This window comes from Meriones unguiculatus, chromosome 12 (genome assembly GCF_030254825.1).
Source record: "Meriones unguiculatus strain TT.TT164.6M chromosome 12, Bangor_MerUng_6.1, whole genome shotgun sequence".
Lineage (NCBI taxonomy): Eukaryota > Metazoa > Chordata > Mammalia > Rodentia > Muridae > Meriones > Meriones unguiculatus.
In genome coordinates, this window is record NC_083360.1 from 78308051 (window position 1) to 78325740 (window position 17690).

At 51.9% G+C, this 17690-nt stretch overlaps 1 protein-coding gene across 1 annotated transcript; it reads left to right on the forward strand.

Annotated features, from left to right (window-relative positions):
* The first annotated feature begins 1380 nt into the window (after positions 1-1380).
* Foxd3 (forkhead box D3) lies at positions 1381-3751 on the forward strand. Its single transcript, XM_021661207.2, has one exon. It carries the CDS (start codon positions 2140-2142, stop codon positions 3619-3621), a length of 1482 nt encoding a protein of 493 aa, XP_021516882.2. The 5' UTR covers positions 1381-2139; the 3' UTR covers positions 3622-3751.
* The last annotated feature ends 13939 nt before the right edge of the window (positions 3752-17690 follow it).

Sequence of the window (17690 nt, forward strand, 5' to 3'; positions counted from 1 at the left end):
GGCATGGGACACCCTGGCAGTCTGGAAGTACCTAACTCTTCCGCGCTTTTCTATAAACACTACAGAAATTATGTCCTCCCTGACTTCCTCTTCTGCGTCTCCTGGACTCGGGGAGCAAAGGGCCCTCCCCTCCCAGGCCTTCAGCCCACAGGTTAGGCCGGTTTCAAGAGGACCACAGCCTCGACCTGCCGAGCCCAGCGCCTTCTTCTCTCTGACAAAGAACGGCCTAAAGGCAGGGGGCAGAAATAATAAAAAAAACCAACCAAGGCCATCTCAGAATCACCAGGGTCTGGAGCACCGGTGCCCCCTCCCAGGTTCCGAGTCCTCTCGGCCCAGCAGCGCCAGGCGCTGAGCCCTGAGTCAGTCTGAGGACCCCCACCCCCAGGGTCTCTGGGAATTCCCAGTCCTTCCTACCATCGCTGACATTCCTTGCCTCGGAAACTTCGTGTGCGCTGGACACATCCTCGCCTCTTCTCACGTTTTGAGAGAAGTTGGGTCTTGAGGGGTTTGTCTACGCTTCAAGAGATAATCCACGTTAGTTAGTTAGTTAGTTAGTTGGTTAGTTAGTTAGTTAGTAGCAGAGGTGAGTCCACTCCCGCCAGCATGCCTGAGGACACCGCGGTTCGGGGCCCCCCGCTCCCCAAACTTTCCCAACCGTCTGTCTCGGTCGGGGCACGACGGTTCACACCGAGGCCCAGAGCCTCTTCCCCACCCCGCTCTACTTACCCAGGCCGCTGCCAATACCCGCTCCATTTCCAGCTCATTTCCGACTTTTTCCTGGGCTAAGTCGTTTAACAACTCCAACAGCCAGTTACGGCGTCTTTGTTTATAGGTTCCCTGTTATTTTACGTCCTTTTTATTTCTCTGCAACTGTCCCTAATAGGTTAATCGATAGCTATTTTCTGACCTCGGGGAAACCCCTGCTGATGGTGGTGTGACCGTGCAAATATATAAAAATATATGTACGTTCGCGTCGAGCCAGGAAAGCAAGGGTAAGAGCTGAATAGTTAGATCTGGGGTGATGGGAGGCACATCAGGAGGTGTCTTTTTTTTCCCCCTCTGGAAAGGCCCTGAAACAGGAGGGGGCCTGAGGCCCGATTAGCAGAAGGGAGCCGGATGTGTTCCCCTTAATCCCCGAATGAAAACAACTCCCCCCTCCCCAAGAAAAGCAATCTAAATAAGTTTTTCTTTTGTAAATCCGAACCTTGTCCTGCAACGGCCAGTTGGTCTAAATAATATTAGCAAAGGGGTGGGGTGGGGTGGGGGGGGTGAGGGCAGAAAAGGGCAGGGGCGGAGAAGTCAGGGTGGCCGGAGCCCCGCAGTCCGGAGGACACCCTCTCAGGCCCACGCCCTTGCCACCCCCACCCACGCACACTCACGCCCTCCCTGGCCCCGGCGCCGGGCTCCAGCTTGGGGCCGGGGGGTCTCCCGGCAGCGGGAGGAGCCCTCCGGGGGCCACCCCGCGGGATGCCAGCGGGCGGCCGGCGAGGAGTCGTAGTTCCCTCGGTCCCTTTGTTGACAATTTCCCCCGAACCAACTTGAGTTTGGCCGGCTCCGCCGCGGCCCTGACGTCACGCTCGGTCACGTGGCCCCGCCTCCCCCTGGATCTTTAAGTAGAAAGTAATCTATCAGGGCCAGTCCTTAAAACGGGACTTTCGACTACCCGGGCTCGGCGATCCCCGTCACCCCCAGACCCCCCCACCCCCGCCGTCGCCCCTCGCCCGCGCCCCTCCGGGGTCCCGCGCCCGGCGCCCGGGCGTCCCCGCGCTCGCTCGCCCGCCCGCACCGCTCCCGAGCACCCGCGCCACGACCCGGAGGCCGAGGGACCGAGGGGGGCGCGGCGCGGACCCAGCCTCCCGGGGGCGCGAGCGGCGGCCGTCGCCCGGCCTGGCACGGGAGCGCCGGTCGGGGGAGAGCGCAGGAGTTGGCCGCAGCGGCAGCGGAGGAGGAGGCGGTGCGCGATGCGGGGCCTCCCGGCGTGAGCTGCCCCGGGAGGGCCCCGGGCTCCCCCGTGCCGCGTCCCCTCCCTCCCCTCCCCCGCTCCGCTTGTCCTCGTCGGGGGGCGCGGGCACCCCACCCCTTCCATCCCCGAGACCACCACCCCCACCCCCCCGGCGCGCCGCCGAGCCCCGCGGAGGGATGACCCTCTCCGGCGGCGGCAGCGCAGGCGACATGTCCGGCCAGACCGTGCTGACGGCCGACGACGTGGACATCGATGTGGTGGGCGAGGGGGACGACGGCCCGGACGGGGGCAAGGACAGCGACGCGGGCTGCTGCGACAGCCCCCCGGGGCCGCCGGAGCCGCGCCTGGACGAGGCGGACGACGGGCCGCCGCCGGCCACCCATCATCCCCATCCCCATCCTCCCCATCCCCGCGCCCAGCCTCAGCCGCCGGCCCCGTCGCTGCCCGCCGAGGTGGGCCCGGGAGTCGAACCGGCGGGAGTCCCGGAGGCCGACGGCTGCAAGGGCGGCGGCGAGGACGCGGGCCCCGGCGGCGGCGGCGGAGGAGGAGGAGGCGGCGCGGCGGCGGGGCTGGCGCCCAGCAAGCCCAAGAACAGCCTGGTGAAGCCGCCGTACTCGTACATCGCGCTCATCACCATGGCCATCCTGCAGAGCCCGCAGAAGAAGCTCACCCTGAGCGGCATCTGCGAGTTCATCAGCAACCGCTTCCCCTACTACCGCGAGAAGTTCCCGGCCTGGCAGAACAGCATCCGCCACAACCTGTCCCTCAACGACTGCTTCGTCAAGATCCCCCGCGAGCCGGGCAACCCGGGCAAGGGGAACTACTGGACCCTGGACCCGCAGTCCGAGGACATGTTCGACAACGGCAGCTTCCTGCGCCGCCGGAAGCGCTTCAAGCGCCACCAGCAGGAGCACCTGCGCGAGCAGACGGCGCTCATGATGCAGAGCTTCGGGGCCTACGGGCTGGCGGCGGCCGCGGCGGGCGCGGCGGGGCCCTACGGCCGCCCCTACGGCCTGCACCCCGCGGCGGCGGCGGCGGCGGCGGGCGCCTACCCGCACCCCGCGGCGGCGGCGGCGGCGGCGGCAGCGGCGGCCGCGGCCCTGCAGTACCCGTACGCGCTGCCCCCCGTGGCGGCGCCCGCCGTGCTGCCCCCCGCCGTGCCCCTGCTGCCCTCGGCCGAGCTGGGCCGCAAGGCCGCCGCCTTCGGCTCGCAGCTCGGCCCGAGCCTCCAGCTGCAGCTCAACAGCCTGGGGGCGGCCGCCGCCGCCGCCGCCGCCGCCTCGTCCTCGTCGTCGTCCTCGTCGTCGTCCTCCGCCGCCGCCGCCGCCGGCACGCCGGGCGCCACGTCGCTCGTCAAGTCCGAGCCCAGCCCGCGGCCGTCGTTCAGCATCGAGAACATCATCGGCGCGGGCCCCGCGGCCCCCGGGGGCTCGGCCGGGGGCGCCGGCGGCGGCGGCGGGGTCGCCGCCCCCCAGTCCTTCCTGCGGCCGCCGGGGACCGTGCAGCCGGCGGCGCTGGTGGCCGCGCACCAGCCGCTGTCGCTGAGCCGGACGACGGCCACCATCGCGCCCATCCTGAGCGTGCCGCTGTCCGGACAGTTCCTGCAGCCCGCCGCCTCGGCCGCCGCCGCCGTCCAAGCCAAGTGGCCCGCGCAATAGTGAGCAGGAGCCGGTGGGAGCCGGGCCGGGCCGGGCGCCCGCCCTCCTCCCGGTCCGTCCGCCCTGGTCCTGGTCCCCCTCTCCCCGCTCCCGGACTCTGCTTCCCGCGCCCCATCCCATCCCCAACACCGACCAACTGCGGCCTCCGTCCCCTCGCTCACCTAAGCCGGCCGAGCACGCTCACACAAACGCGCGTCCGCTGGGGATAACTTTTCGTACAGGTAAAACTGATAACCGAATTCCCCCCCCCAAAAAAAAATGCACCCCGACGGCGCCTCCTCTCAGTACTGTGGGGGTGGGAGAAAGCTCTTTGTACATATTTGTATAAAAATCATTGACTTTTCCTTTTGGGGTTTTTATTTTTTTAAGAAAAGAAAAAAAAAGCAAATTCAGTAGATTTAGAGCTCTGAACTTTCATTTTTTTTGAAGGTTCACTCTCCGCTGTTTTATCTGAGGAAAAGAATGTATAAAGACGCTGGGAGATTTTAAATACAAAAAAAATTTTTTCGAAAAGGCGAAGTGTCATTGTATTATAAAAGTCTGTTTATATATGAATGAATATATATGGTATTCTAAATGTTATTCCATCGTGTTGTACACAACTTTGTAAATAAATTTTTAAAATGCTCAGTCTAGTGTTTTATTTAGGTGTCTAGCAAATGGCCCTTATTTTAAAATGGAATTTGCATTGTCTTCCCCAGAAGATCCAGCAGTCTTAAAATCATGACCTTTTCAAACTTTGCAGGTTCACAATTTGGGTGTAGAAACTTGAATTTGAAAATGAAGAGAGTATACTTAAATCTAATAATTGTCTGTTAGTTTTCACCTAACCCCACAATAAGGATGACAATCTCATTCAAGCCCAGCTGCTGTAAATGACCAGCGGCTCCTACAAAGTAAGCTTGTCGTTAAAAATCTACACGAGCGGTCGTTTTAAAGAGCAGCCGGTCCAATAGAGTCCACCAGGCAAACTTACCACGAGTCTTTGCTCATTTGAATTGTCCTCTCAAGAGCAAAATTACAAACACCTCGTATTTTAGCATTTAAACCTTGGATTTTTGGAATTCCTTTTTATCCCTTTAGTGGAGGGGCTAAAATCCCATTGGTTTTTTAAGTCACACGGTAGCGTTTTAGCTTTTGCATTTGGATAGCAATATCTGCAATTATGTTGTTAGGCAATGGATTTTTTATTTTTTTATTTTTCTTCCCCCTTCGGAAAAATGTCAGGTGGATCCCTCTTTTTTTTTTTTCCACGCCAATTATCAACTACTCGGGGAACTGGATTTCTGGAGGACTTCTGAAGCGCTAGTCCCCCCCTCCCGACCCCGGGCCTGTCTGCAGGCCAAAGAATCCGAATCGATACACCTTTCTGAAAACAGTGCATATTACCTCCGCCTCTTTTTCTAGCTTAGGTTTTCTGAGATCCGAGGCAGAGGTGGGGAACGGCCTCGTAGATGATTTTAGGTGTGCGTTTCAGCCGTTTCCACTTCTTATCCGCAGTGTGAAAGTAGAAATGAAGCGTCCGGACGCAGGAGGCCTGTTGGGCCACCATCAGCCGCATCCTCAGACGGCATCCATTCTAATTATTTTGTAATTAATTTAGCTGTTACAGTTACTTAAGCGAAATCAGTTTTTTTTTTTTTTTTTTTTTTTTTAACTCCGGGGACAGTCGGGGAGCAGCGATGTCATCTCCCCCCTCCGAGCGTCCTGTCGGTCAGAAGCCCAGGCGGTGTCGGAAGCCGAGTCCACTGCTCGCTTCGCACCCGGAATCCGAGCCTTTTCCTCGGCGGCCGGCGTGGGCTTGGGGGGGTCGCTCTGAAAAAAACCGCTTCCTCGCCACCACCGGCTCTGTTTTCCAGGTAAACGGTAAATGTCATGGCTTCCCCGAGTAAACATTCCGTCGGGAGCCGGGTCCTAAAATAAAACGGGCTTCTGGGGTGCGAGGTTTTTTTGACTCGATAAACAGGAACCCGATCGTCAGCCGCCGCTGAGGGAGCGACGCAGCCTTCGCCGAGGAGCGGAGCTGCGGGCGGGTCCCTTTTCATCTCCTTTTACAAGGAAAACTGAACGGATCTAAATTGGTTTGTGCGTTGCAGCTATAAAAGTCACAAGTTGTTTCACAGTTGTGTCTAGCTAATCGGTTTTTACACAAACAGCAAATGGTACACGATTTGTGCAAACACACAGAGGTTACTTCTAAATTTAGCTGACACCCCTGGGAAAAGGGAAAGGCAGGGCTTCTTGAATTCACTTTTAGCCTCAAGAAGCTGCTGATCCAAGGCTTCTAAATGACATTGGATAACAGGGGCCTCATTCCATCCCTGATCCTTTGTTACTTATAAAATTACTCGCTCATATTTCCGCGCATAGCAGCAATACCGGCCGAGCCTGAGCACGCAGCGTGACGCTCGGGCACAAGCTGCCGCTTGAGATCCGCAGGGCCTTTTCCAGCGACGCGTTGGGCGGCGCGGTGTGGGGACCGCTGCGACTCTCCCTCCAGCCGCTTTTCGCCGGGACAACAGACAGCCCCCGTGTACTTGGAGGGCAGGAGGCCCCGGGTCCAAACTCCAGCGGCCAGTGGTTATGGGTATAATAACTGGTCGAGGAGAGCCTAGCTGTAACCCTGGAGAAAGGACGGAGCTTAAGCTCGAGACGGTGGGGTTTTGGAGTAGGAAATTTAAATGCTGCAGGTAAAGGCACTCAAGCACCGGGTCGGGTGGGGCAAAGCTTTAAACCCAGGCTGCAGTTTTCAGGCACTTGTGATGAAAAGGAGAGATAATCCCTCTTCAATTGAGATTTAAAACAGTACTATTGCTACATGCTTTTTTATTACAGTTTTTTTTTTTTAAAAAAGGAAATTAAAAGAAAAGAAGGGTAAATAAAGGAAGCAGGTTGGCTATAAAAGGGAAGATGCTGGGCTTTCAGCTACACGCCGATTTAAACATTTCCACTTCCTCAGACACCGACTTCCCATCAATTCACTCTTAAATCCTGGGGCTCCTAGTGTGACCTCAGGATGGAGTTCCTGAGCGGGTCTCTCTTTCTCTCTCTCTCTCTCTGTCTCTCTCTCTCTGTCTCTCTCTCTCTCACCCAGTCCCTTGCGGGAATGCAGGTAGGATTCTGGAGGTTCCAGAAAAACGTGAAATAATCTACGGACTGGGCAGAGCTGTGGCTGTGATGGCGATTGTGGCCTGTAGGGGGAGACGAGCCGATGGAAAACTCCCGAGCTGTTTTTGAAGATCCGACAGGAGACTGCCCTCCACCCCCAGCCCACTCCCACCCCAAGGCCTCTCCCTGGCCAGGCTCTGAACCAACCCCCCTGACACCATCCTTCATCCTCAGGTCCGGGAAACTACCACGTCGAGTCTCGAGAAGCTGCTTTCCCTGGCCTAGGTCCTGAAAAGGGACAGGGTCTCGAGGCGAGTTCATCCTCGCAGTTATGAAACGATGCAATTCGGTGATGAGAAAATACTGTCTCGGAAGCAATTAAGGATTACACTTGCAGTTATTTATTTTACGCAGCTCCGGAGGAGGAATCTTGGTAGCGAGGAGACCACGGAAAGCTAGTGTGTGCTGGGGATGAGGGAGGAGCTTTTTCAAGTGAGTCCCTTGAGAAAGTGACCTGAAGAGAATTTGAACTGAAAGGAAACCGGCTACAGAGACGCTCCCCCTGAGTCCCAGACGGCCTGGGCTGCAGCAAAGCCAAAGCAGTTGGGGCGGATTGCGTTGGGGGAGGCAGCAAGGATGAGAGGCCTCACAGAAGGCAACTCGCAACCAGGGATTTCCTTTCACTCCGGTCAAGCCCCCTTTAAAAAAAAAATGTTTTGGGTTTGTTAAATCTCTTCAGTTCTTTTGACTCTACCTGCAGACTTAGGCTAGTGTCATGGTCGGGGGGGGGGGTGTTGCATAAACGCTGCATAAACTGTGAAGTGCCGAAGGTACTTTACGCCGCGACCCCTCCCCACCCTCCCACCCCCCACCAACCCACCCGGGGTCACGCTGGTCTCTCCCCTTCCCCGCCCCCACGGTCTCTAGACAGTGAAACGATGCTGCTCTGAGCGCTTTGGTGGTGTTCGCTTTGGTCTTCTAAGACGGGTCACAGGGAACTGAGCGAAAGGGAGGCCAGGCTCCACTGTCCTCGCCCACGCCCCGGACCCCGGGAGGAGGGCTCCCTCCCTCCAGCCCTCCCTCCCCCGCTGCGGCCTGCTCCCCTGCCTGCGGGGCTGGCTCCCGCTAACCCGGGCAGGTGGGGGCGAGCCCAGACCTCCGCTGGCCGAAGCCGGTGGGCCAGGCCTGGTCTCGCCGGCGAACTCAGGATGCGATCTCCTCCCAGGCCTGCCTGAAAGACCACCCTCCCGCGCCGCCCTTCAACAGTTGGCCGGCTGGCACCCGGCAGCAGCTTGGTCTCCACCGCCGCCCCCTTCTCCTGCCCTCTTAGGAATGTACGGGCCATTCTTTGGTCTCTGGGGTGAAAAGGAGCCAAGCCGGGCTGGGTACCCAACGTAATTGGAAAAGAAACGCGAAGGGAGCGCGACAGCCCGGTCTTTTATTCATCGTGGTGTCTCACATCGGAATTTCCCCCTAAATTAGCCTAAGGATTTAAGATCTTCTACGTTTTGTGAAGAATTAAGTGAGTCTGCTCCCCCGTTTCCTTAACATGAAACTGACGCCAGAAGCTGCTTTTCCCAGAGGACTTTGTGCTTTTGCACACAGCCCCATCCTGCCAGGGGTGGGAACGAGGGGGAACATCATTGCCTTCCGAAAACCAAGCCTGGAATAGCCGCCTTGGAGCAAGCCTCACGGATAGCCCTCTCCTGTACACATCCATAGCTCCGGAAGGCCCCGTGACACGCCACTCCACCCCCAAAGTCACCCATGATCAGGCCGAGCTCTGCTAGTAGTCCGGGGATGGAAACGTGTTCCTTCCCCGGGAGGGACCGTGCCATCTGGGGAAAAGAAAACAGCTAGCCCCGGGGCAGAGCGAGGTTGGGAGAGCTGAGGAAGAAAGGCTAAGGGAAGCGCAGGGGCAGGAAGGCGCCCGACGTGGGCCTCGGGGCCCAATCTCCATCACCAGGGCCCTCCCTCCATCACCGACCCTCCCTCCATCACCGGGTCCTCCCTCCATCACCCTGCTCCCCCTCCATCACCGGGGCCCCCCCTCCATCACCGGGGCCCCCCTCCATCACCGGGGCCCCCCTCCATCACCGGGGCCTTCTCTCCATCACCGGGCCCCCCCTCCATCACCGGCCCCCCCTCCATCACCGGCCCCCCCCCCTCCATCACCCGGCCCCCCCTCCATCACCCGGCCCCCCCCTCCATCACCGGGGCCTTCCCTCCATCACCGGGCCCTCCCACCATCACCCGGGCCCTCCCTCCATCACCGGGCCCTCCCACCATCACCGGGGCCCTCCCTCCATCACCCGCCCCCCCCCTCCATCACCGGGGCCTTCCCTCCATCACCGGGGCCTCCCTCGGGGTCCCCGCTGTCGGGGCCTCTGCCGGGACCGGACGGCTGCCTGATCTCTCTCAGAGAACTGGGAGGGAAGAAGAGTGGGCGCTCAGGCCAGAAGCTAGCTCTCTTGGACGGGTGGGCCAGCAGCCCAGCCACCTCACTGCAGCGTCCGGGGTGGATGTCATCGGTGTCCGCCTCCTGCTCTCGGGGCATCGCCCCCCACAAACACACACACCGGCCTCGAGGGCTCCGGCTCCCCCAGCCTGGCAGTGTGGATGGGAGAAAGCCCCGGACAGCTTTAAGGAAGGCCACCCAGCGTGGAAAGGCACCCACTGGGAAGGTGGCTTGGAGAAGGAGGCGCGATGGAGACAAGCCTACCCCCCCACCCTACCCCCCCGCAAACTGCGTGCGCTCGGGAGGAGGCAATTGCTCCCGGGGTTAACCTGGGCAGTAGAAGCCCCAGCTGGGGTCCCCCGTGAGTTACCCCTCTAAGCCACGCACGGCTGGGGCTGAGGGTTCTCGGCCAGGCTGGGCGCAGCGGCAAGCATCCGTCGGTTTAGCCTGCTGGTGCCTCCTCCGGAGCTCAGAAAGAAACACCCTTTCTGCCACCCATTCCTGTGAGGCCTAGGGGGACCCGCATTAGAAAGGGGTCCCGAGGAGCAACCTCTGGTTCCTTTTCTATCAAGACCTCTCCCACGCCTCTCAACCGATGGCAGACAAGACTCGTTCTTCTAAAGCACACCACTTGTCCTTGTTAATCCGTTTCTGCAAAGGGCGCACGTCCGGTTCCTGGGGAATTGTGCTCTACGGCAACCCCGGACGCTGGGTTCTCTTGGCTCTCAGGCTCCACCCAGGAACCGGGAGCCTCCTCCAGGAGGATTTTTCTGAGTATGTTCACTGCAAAATCGGCTAAGTGGTTTCTAGCCTGAAGTACCGACAGCTACTTCTGCTCGCTTCTAATGGGAGACCCTTCCAACAGCCCGCTTCAGCCAGCGGGCGCTTCAGCTTTCCCGCTGAAGAGAAAACCACCACCTCACAGCAGTTGAAGAACTCCGGAAAGTCTCTGTTTCCAAAGAGTCTCGCCTTCCCCCTCCCCCCGCCCTTTGGAACAGGATAATCGCTCTGAGAGCTCTTTGCTCAGGTTTTTATAGGAAAGGTGGCCCTCAGTATTTGATGGGACTCTTAATCTAGAAACACAAAGGATCCGATGTGTTTTGGCGGCTGCAATGAAATGGGGTGTGTGTCCCAGTACCTTCTGGGAACCTTTTTCCAGGATCTATGTGGAGACCATCTTACCTGCGACTGAACCCAGACGGAATGGGCGGTGAGTCATCTCGCGGAACGTTTGCCAGCATGTTGAGTATTTTGTGCTCCACCCTCGTCAGATAAAAATAAGTATTTTTGGAGAGTTAAATAAGACTGGAGAGATGGCTCAGCAGTTAAGAGCATGAGCTGCTCTTCCAGGGGACCCAAGTTGTAGTCCCAGCACGCACAGAGCAGCTCACATCCATATGTACCTCCAGTTTCCGGGAATCCAGCGCCCTCTTCTGGCCTCTGTTGGCATCAGGCACACACATGGTGCACATACATAACACACAGGCAAAATACCCATACACATAAAATACAAATTTAAAAAGAAATTTAAACAAACTGCTCTTTCATTTTGTGTCCCTGGCATAAAAGTCATCTTTTAGAACTAGGTGTGGGGGCTGGAGTTATGGCTCAAAGGTTAAGAACACTCACTGTTCTTCCAAAGGTCCTGAGTTCAATTCCCAGCAACCACATGGTGGCTCATAGCCATCTATAGTAAGATCTGATGTGCAGGCAGAGTGTTGTATAAATAATAAATAAATCTTAAAAAAAAAAAAAAGAACTAGGTGTGGTGATACATGCCTGTAACCCAAGCACTCAAGAGGGACAACGGGGTCAAGAGTTCAAGACCAGGCTCATACCTAGTAGGTTCAAGTTCAGTCTTGTGACCCTGTGTCACACCACTTCCTAAAGTTATATCTTACTTACAACTGACTACAGCCGTTTAACTTATAAAGGTAGGAACCCTGGTGCCTTTTGAAGATCTGCCTTTAGCAGATCCTTTAATAAGGAGCAAGAAGAAAATCTCATGTTATCTGGTTGTTGCTTTCAACTGAGATCAAGATAATGTGAGTGTGAATCATTTGATGCAGGTTTGTTTTTTTTTTTTTTTCAAATTTATTTCTCAGTTTATGTGGTCCCCATTAACTTCAGCTTAGGATGGCTCTGCTAGCTTCCTTCTCTGCATTGCAGATTCCAGCACCTCCCAAATGTAAATGTTGGCTAGCTGAATCCCAGCCAGGGTGAAACATCTGTTTTATTAATGGCACTCCACCCGGAATTGGGGCTTTATGATAAAGTTTCTCTTGCTGTTAGAGGGAACTGAATACAAGAAGCAATAGACTGGATGAAGAGACATGATTAATTTCCAGCCCTTGTCTTGACATTGAACTTCAAAGTGTTTGATAGACTCTATATTTGCCCTGGTGGAAAGCTCTATATATTTTAAAATTTAATGTGTGTGTGTGTGTGTGTGTGTGTGTACTTAAGAGTGATGGAGATGAGGTGAGAGGAGTCACACACGCCTGGGTGAGTGTGCGGTACACAGAAAACAACTTTGTGACTTTCCACCCCGGTGACTGTGTTTCTGGGAACCCCTTTTTACCGCATAAGCTGTCTTGGCAGCCCTGACGACTACCATAGAAGATTTAGCTGAGAAAAAAAAAAAAAGGAAAGAAAGAAATTATAGTGCAATAACTATCAGTTCAATTTTTTTAAAACTTTTTGAGTAACTGTTTAAAAATTTAAAGATTTTTTTAAAACTTTGATTTCACTTTTGTCTTGATTTAAGATATCTGTCGTACTAAGCCATCTGTCATTCAAATCTCTAGCACTTTGAAGACATTGCTAATGTGTACATTAGGAAACTGAGTGTCCCCTCTGCCAGCCAGAAGGCCCTGTGAATGATTTTTAAAGATGTGCAAAGAGACGAGGATCAAGGCTACCTTCCACTTTGTGAAGCATTACTCTAATGCAGCTTATTCGGTTTACAAATTTAATAGATTACTGCTTTTTTATGTTGCCTTGAAATATTCTTACACTAAAGGAGATGAAATTTGAGAAAGCATTTTATTAAATTTATTAATTATAAGAGCTAAATACATTATCTGAGAGATAACTACTGTATTTTAAAAAAATATTTATTTATTTATTTATTTTTGCCAATGGGGGTTTATTAGTTGGAATAAAGGAGAAAAAAAAAGGCTATAAAAAGCATGGGCTTTGGATTTGATAGTCTTATTGTCAAATCTTGATTCTCTCTCTGTTGTTAATTGGGCATTCTGTTTTTTATTTTTTCCGTCCCTCCCTCCCTCCTGTCTTTCTATCCTTCCTTCCTTTCTTTCTTGATAGTGAAATCTCATTCTACAGCCTAGGGTAACTTTGAACTTATAATGCTCCTGCCTTAGCCTCAAGCGTTGGAATTATACGTTTGAGCCACAAGGGCCTGGATTTCTGGTTTCCTTGCATGTGCTCTTAATCACAGTTAGCTAGCCTCTCCGTTTCTGTTTTCTTGTTTGTAAAGAAAGAATCAGAACATCAAGATTTACTGTGATGAATCTGGCGGGCTTAACAACAGTGACAACTCACTGCTCTGCGGTTTTGCTGATCTTATCGTGGTCACATTTTTATGAGGCCACCTTTATTTTTTCTTTCTCTGATAACATATACCAAATAGTTGTCACATTTCATATTTAAAAATGAAGTTGCTGGGGCCACTGTCTTTCCCATCTGTTTGAGTTAGGTATCATTTTTGTGTTCTCACAACTTAACAAATGTGAAGCAATTTACTCTGTGGTGCTGCTTGGTAAATCACTTTCTCACTTTCAGGGTATTTTTCAGTCTTGTGGATGAGAGGTTTTGACAATAGTCATTAAAGATATGATAGCATTTTCCGCAAGAACAAGGACATGTTCCTATGTCTCTTTGCTGAGCTCTAGTCTGGGTAGACTAATTTTTACTTTTTTTTTTCTTCTTCTTCTATGTCTATCCTGAAATTTCACTAGAGGAAGTTACTACATGCCTGGACAGGATCTGATTAGTCCAAGTTTTAACTTATAAAATAAATCCGTCTTGGTTATCTACCTGTCTAATGAGAGAATAGGATATATAGTTAATGGAGGAGGAGAGAGATGCCAACCGGCTTTGCTGCGTGTGGCGACTCACACCTGTAGCCAGGGGTGAGCTTTTGAGTTTGAAGTCTGCCTAGGCTCAGAGCAACATGCTACATAAAGAAAAAAACCAAAAACACCTTCTATAGCTCCGTTGGTGGAATGCTTGCCTAGCACAGGCAAGACCCTGGATTCCATACTGAGCACTGCATAAAATTAATGTAATGTACTAGGGAGGTAGAGGCCAGAGGATGAGGTCAGGGCCAGGACAGTGAGATGGTTGTAAAAGCGCTTGTGAAGGAAGCCCGAAGACCTGAGTTCTATATTCCCAGAGACCACAGAAAACAACAGACTTTCGAAACTTATGGCATGCATATAGCATACACACACACACACACACACACACACACACAATAGACACACAGTTCAACACACACATAATAATAATAAGTTTAAAACATTTTTTAAAGGCTAAGTGAGTGCACAAGCTTGCTGAGAAGGCTTGGTGAGTTTAACCTTCTAAATGTGTGTAAAAGTGGAGAAAACCAACTCCACACAATTGTCCTCTGAGCTACACACTTGAAACTTGGCATTCACGCCCACACACATTCATCTTGCACACACACACACACACACATACACAATCTGTTGTTGTTGTTTTGTTTGTTTTGAAACAGGGTGTCTCTGCGTAACAGCCCTGCTGTCCTCAAACTCAGAGATCCACCGGCCTCTGCCCCCTGAGTGCTGGGATTAAAGGCATGCACCGCCACTGCCCAGCCCACAAATCAATAATGTTTGAAAATTCAAAAGCATAAAGAAGCTCAAGGTCATTTCAAGGTACATATCAAATCTGAGCCAGCGTGGCACACCCAAGACCCTGTCGCAAAACAACAGGTAGCTTCCTCTAAAGCACTTGCAACTCTGAACCACAGATGCTGATAAGCTAGTTAGTACACATTACTAAACAGTTTAGTTTTATCAAGTTAAACCAAGGCTCACTTAAAAAGCAAGAGAGAAAATGAAAAACCATTTTAATGTGAATTCTACTCACTAGACACAGAATGCAGGGAAATGAACGGAGAGTGGCTCGAAGCTTCTGTCTCTGTACCTAGCCTCAATGCTCACATGCCTTTTACAGCGTGGGTGTCTCACTTCCAAGAGTGCTGTCTTAGCGCTGAAGCGTGTTGTCTTTTTTTGTATAACTTGGCTTCTAAGTGGAAGTCCACTCCTCCAGCTAGAGTTCAAACAATGGAACAGCTACTGTCTTAAGAGCTACTGAAAGTCTGTACTGCAAGGACAGATTGAAGGGATTTTTGCAGCTGTGTTTTTTTTTTCTTTTATTAAAAATATTCTTCTTCATACACTGTATTATGGTTATGGCTTTCCCTTTCTTTACTCTTCTCAATTCCTCTCCAACACCCCTTCCATCTGGGTCCAACCCCTTTCTCTCTCTTGTTGGAAAACAAACAGGCTTCTAAGGGATAATAATAAAATCTAATAAGACAAACAAGTCAGGATAGCACAAAACAAACTGAAAGAGCCCAAGAAACAGATCTAGATCAGAGAACCTCTTATTCACATGCTCAGGAACCCCACAAAAACACAAAACCAGAAGCACTTGCATGATATTGTGCATGCAAAACCTGTGGGGTTAAAAAAAAAAAGTAAAATTAAAACAATAAAACTCTGGAGTGACAGACACTATTGAAAATAAATAAATAAATAAATGAATAAATAAATAAATAAATAGGAAAGGACGTGACTGCTCCTAGGTGTATAGTTTATTATAGATATGTGGGTGAGCATAGACAGAGGCAGACACATAGACAGAGAGTCCACAGTGGTCATGACCCTGAGTGGTGGGGGGTAAAGGGGAGAGGAAAGAAGAGAGGGAAACCAAGTACAGCAGGCCAGGAAGCCAAAGGTACAAAAGGGGCTGGTAACCAAAATGTCTGGATTATACAGGGAAGAGCCCCTGAGGGAAGGGCAGCCAGGCCCTAGGCTGAAGAGTTCAGGGTAGGGACCAAGTAGGCAGCCATACCATGCCACAGGTAGGGACTCGGGGATGCCTGGGAAAACCTGGTGGCCAGGCCTTTTTTGATATGTTAAATAGGCACCTCAGATGCTTGTCCCCAGTTAGAAACGTAACAGTTATGAGACAAGGAACCGCCAAAGATGCCACTGAGCTTGTTTTCTGGTAGCCATCTACTGCTGGGCATATGGCCTACCATCAAAAGTAGTTTGTTTCCCCAGCGAGACTTGCAGAAAACTAAATTTCCTTTTGCAAGTGGTTATCAATTGGAGGTAGGTTAAGGATGGGGGCATGTGTCTACTTTTCCTTTCAGCTCTAGGACCCCACGTGGTGCCGACCAGTGTAGGCTGTGTGCCGGGATGCCTCCATCTCTTTGAGTTCATCTGTGCTTTGGTCAGACTATTTAGAAGGCCTTTTTTCTTTGTTGTCCTCTATCCCCTTTGGCTCTTACATTCTTCCTGCCTCCTCTTGTGCAGGGTTCCCTGAGCCCCGAGGGGTGGAGGGATTTGATGGAGACATCCCTTTTGGGGCTGAGTGTTCAGATGTCTTTCACTCTGTGCATATTGTCTGTCTGTAGATCTCTGTGTTTCTCCCACACTTCTATGATGATGGCACAGCATTGTCTGTGTGCATAGCAGCGTGTCACTATGATGGGTTAAGGTGGTGCAGAGGTCCTCCATCTTATATTCCTGCTGAGGCCATTTCAGGTTTAACTAGAATCTGATCTCCTCAATGGAGAATCCCACGGAAAAGTTCCCAACTCTGTTCTAGGAACCAAAGGTCAGGATGTCCTAGCTAACTTGTCTTAGCCTTTGTTAAAACGGCTCGTTTTATGAGGAACCCTTTCCAGCTAATGGATTATCTTAGCTTCTGCTAAAACTGCCTGGTTCAAACCGCTTACCCTGCAGCTGCCACGGAAGATGCCAGGACAAGGTCTCTGCCTTTAAAAGCCTCAGGTTCTGGATACTTGGGGCCACACCTAGGTCCCCAAAACACTTGGGTGAGGTCCCAGCCATCTGGAGTAAAGGCTTTCAATTGGCATCAGGTTCTTTGTCACTCAGGCAGTGTCGGGTCTGGGTTTCATCTCATGGAGTGCACCTTAAGTCAAATCAGATGCTTCGTGCCACCGTAGCATTGTTATAACTTGAAGGCAGGTCACCATTGTAGATCAAAGGGGTTTTAGCTGGGTTGGCTGGGTTGGGGTTCACAATTCCCCTTCGTTAAGCACCAAGAATAATTTCTGGTACCAAGAACACTAGCCAGTAGAGGCGGAGACCCTAGGTAGACACCAGCTTGACTTGCCCATGTTCAGTGAGCTGTGTAGGTGTCATTTTCAGCAATAGGGCCTTGCTGTCAGTTTGTGACGAGCAACCTATACCCTTTGTAACATCTTAGATAGATTGTGTAGGGGTTCCTATAAGACCCCTTTGGCCAAAACCTCAATTAAGTGTAACCCATTCCTGGTACTGAAGCTTCATTTGGTAATGAAAGATGCCTAGTTGGGGTTTTGTCTCCTATATTTGTCAGTTTCATTTAGATCATCTTCAGATGTGTATATAATTTAGGAAACTTCTACCGCATTGTATTTCCATATGACCGATCAAATGATCCTTAATTTTAGCTGTCTCTTTCCATATTTCTTTTCTCATCCCCATTTCCCATTTGATAATCCTGTTCCAGTCCCCACCCCCAATCCGTCAATAACTATCTATCCTATTTCCTCTTCCCTAGGAGATCTGTCTCTGCCCCCTTTATTTAAGAGTTAACATCCACATATAAGTAAATACATATCATATTTGTCTTTCTGGGTTTGGGATACTTGACTCAGGATGTTTTTTTTTTCTAGTTTCATCTATCTGAAAGTTTTATAATTGTTTGACAGCAAATATTCTATTTTTTTAATGTACCACATTTTCTTACTCTATGTTGTTTCCAGTTTCTGGCTATTATGAATAGATCAGCAACGAACATTGTAGAGCAAATGTCTCTATTGTAGGATGAAGCATCTTTTGGGTATACGCCCAAGGGTGCTATAGCTAGGTCTTAAGGTAAATAAATTCTCATCTTCCTGAGGAACTACTACACTGATTTCCACAGTGGCTGTACAGCTTTGCACTCCCTCCAGCAGTGGAGGAGGGTTCCCCTTACTCCACACCCTCACCAGCAGGAGCTGTCACTTGCGCTTTTGTTCTTAGCCATTCTGACAGGTATATGATGAGATCTCAAAGTAGCTTTAATTTCCATTTCTCTGATGACTAGGGATGTTGACCATTTCTTTAAGCGCTTCTCGGCCATTTGCGTTTCCTCTTTTGAGAATTCTCTGGTTAGAACTGTAACTCATTTTTAAGTTGTGTTTTTTTGTCTTCTGAATATCCAATTTTTTGAG

What these genes read in the sequence shown, in the direction of transcription:
- Foxd3 (XM_021661207.2), top strand. Translation starts at nt 2,140, where the DNA reads ATGACCCTCTCCGGCGGCGGCAGCGCAGGCGACATGTCCGGCCAGACC.